Here is a 2720-nt window from a genome sequence, read left to right on the forward strand (position 1 = left end):
CTGGCCCCCTCCTCCCCTGCAGCCTTGCCCTCATAAATCACCTGTAGCAATTAAGGTACCAGGCTGTAAAGTAGCTCAGGACCCTGCCTCACTAAAGTTAACCCTGTTGTGACCGTGCCCCTCCTCCTCTCCTGCCCTGGGAACTTTCCCCTCATAAATCACCTTTAGCAAGTAGTGTACCAGGTTGTAAAGAGGCTCAGGACCCTGCCTCACTAAAGTTAACCATGTTATAGCCATGCCCCTCCTCCTCAAGCAGAGTATATAAAGGACTGCAATGCTCTTTGTCTGGTGCTCAGAATTTGGGGAGAGCAAATTCCCCTCTGAGCCTTGACGGCCGGCACATAAAACCTGTATTGCCAACATCTCTGTGTGTCCCTTGGTCTATTCTCAGCCAGCCCTGCCGTAACAAAAACATTACTGAGCTCCACCCTCTGAGATTTTAATTTAGCAGGTATGGGATGGGACCCCAGAATTTGCATTTCTAGCAAATTCCCTAGTGGTAGCACCACAAAGTCAGAACCCTAAGTGAACTCAGGCTGAGCAAAGCCCAGCAAGGAAGCGCCCTTCAGCCAAAAAGGAACTGCTCTCCTCTCTGGGTTCTGGTTTTCCTCTGTGGCCGTAATTTCTCCTTCCGTGTGGCTTGGGCTGCTGACTGCGGCAGCCTCAGTCCTAGTTGCAGGGTCCTTGCGCTTTCCTCACACCCACACACCAATCCTGGATTTGCTCAGCCCACGAGTTCATCCAGGAGACAGAGCCAGGTAACCTGGCCAGCCCGAGGCAGCGCCCACCTTCGTGCACGGAGCGTCGGCCCAGCACACACAGACCGTGAAAGGAAGATAAAGGCCATGTCGGTCCTTGTATGCTCAACGCCTACGGCTACAGAGAATTTCCCATCACCATTTCCATTCTTTCCAAGTTTTATTCCAAAACACGGGGATATGTGTGGGAGATTAAGATGTCCATGAAGAGTAATCATCATCATTACAATAAAGTATTCAACTGGACAAAAATGACAAGGACCCAATTCAGTATGTAATGTCCTATTTCTCCACTGCACAAGTTAAAAAAAAGCCAAAGCCTTCTCACTGTGGAAGAGTAGGACATCCTTTACACTGAACCGGTGCTCCAGAGGAGTTATAAAATCCCTGATTTTGTCTCCTATTTATCCTTTTCTTTCTGCTCTTTTTCTTTTTTCTCACGCTCAGCTTTAGCTTCTTCTTCCTCGTGTCTTTTGATCAACTGCTCCACTTCCTTTTGTTTGAGAACTCGGATTACCGTCTTCCCATTCTCTCTTGTTAGCGTGGCAATTTCCACTGAAAACAAACATGCACTTGTGTTACAGGCAGGCACACTTAGCAAACAGAACTTAACAGGCACTTGGTTTACTCTCCTCACATCATCTGAGCCTTAGTTCACCACTCTCCTGTGTTTTATGCTTAATATGATTCATGGACATTTATGGAACAAAACATCTTCAATCTTGTAAATTTTTTTCAAGTTTAAGTCATTTTGTAAACACTGATTTTACAAAATGTGGTACATAAAGGCGAACTAAGCTTACAACTTAATTTGTTCAAGCAAACTGCCTTCAAAATTGCAGCTGTGTATAAGATTCTACTGAATTTTGGGAGCAATAACACAGCAGCAGCTGCTTTTTCAATGAACGTGGCCAGCTTCCCATCTCTTTTGGTCAGCCCACCAGAGTCACGCCAGGTGAGTTATCTGGGCCGTGTACACATTGAGCCACTCTGGGTGATGATGCATCTTCTCTGCTTATAGAGCAATTTGGGACATAAAGCCAACTGCCTGATTAAAATTTTTAAAGAACTCTTTGCAGACGGCATCTCTCTCACTTAATTCCAACCATCCTGCTGCTTTAAGGTCAAGGATAACCGGGATTCTCCCCTCTGCTGTCGAGCAGTGAGCATCTGCTGATAGGGCTGCGGCCTCGGGCTCCGGCCTGCAGCAGCACCACACTGCCCCGATCTTGTAACATTTTAATTACCATTTTCCCTTAAATACTTCTCCTCACCCATCCCAACTTTCTTGGCAGGCATTCTGTCACTTCCTTAGAGAAAGGACAGTCAATTTCTCTAGCTGTTCTGCTATTAGTTGTGCTGACCAGAGCAACCACAATTTCCTTGTTGGAACCTCTAAAGGCTCAGCCAGAATCTTCAACCAGTAATAAATAACATTTTTTATGGACTTTTCAAAACAAATGCATGAAAAGCAGCTTCCATGGCTATGGACAAGAAAAGAAGACTGATATCTAAAGGGGGAGGAATTTTGTGTAGGGGAAATTGAGTAGTGCCTCCTTGGAATTAGGTGGAAGTGGACAACAGAGGGCAATCTTCAAGTTAATGCCATTTTCTAAGGAACATCAGGAACTAAATTATCCTAAACTAAATCAATGTTAATTTACCACAATTTCTGAAAAACATTATTTAGAAATACTGCTTTATGCAGTCATACAACTTAAGTTGAATAAAGTGTTTAGAATTGTTAACATGAACTTAACATAAGAGATTACTATTGGCTGGGCACGGTGGCTCACACCTGTAATCCTAGCACTCTGGGAGGCCGAGGCCGGTGGATCGCTCAAGGTCAGGAGTTCGAGACCAGCCTGAGCAAGGGCGAGACCCCGTCTCTACTAAAAAATAGAAAGAAATGATCTGGACAACTAAAAATATATACATATAGAAAAAATTAGCTGGGCATGG

General features: G+C 44.8%; 1 protein-coding gene across 3 annotated transcripts in view; it reads right to left on the reverse strand.

Moving 5' to 3' along the window:
• Positions 1 to 897: 897 nt before the first annotated feature.
• The window catches only part of PSMA4 (proteasome (prosome, macropain) subunit, alpha type, 4), a 9670-nt gene continuing 7847 nt past the window's right edge, over positions 898 to 2720 (reverse strand). For all 3 annotated transcript variants that reach the window (XM_012651880.1, XM_012651882.1, XM_012651881.1), the window contains exon 9: positions 898 to 1313. In XM_012651880.1, the coding sequence (XP_012507334.1) occupies positions 1159 to 1313 (155 nt within the window). In that variant the 3' untranslated portion in view covers positions 898 to 1158. The remainder of the gene's footprint in view (positions 1314 to 2720) is intronic.

The sequence above is a fragment of the Propithecus coquereli genome, unplaced genomic scaffold (genome assembly GCF_000956105.1).
Source record: "Propithecus coquereli isolate 6110/MARCELLA unplaced genomic scaffold, Pcoq_1.0 Scaffold372, whole genome shotgun sequence".
Lineage (NCBI taxonomy): Eukaryota > Metazoa > Chordata > Mammalia > Primates > Indriidae > Propithecus > Propithecus coquereli.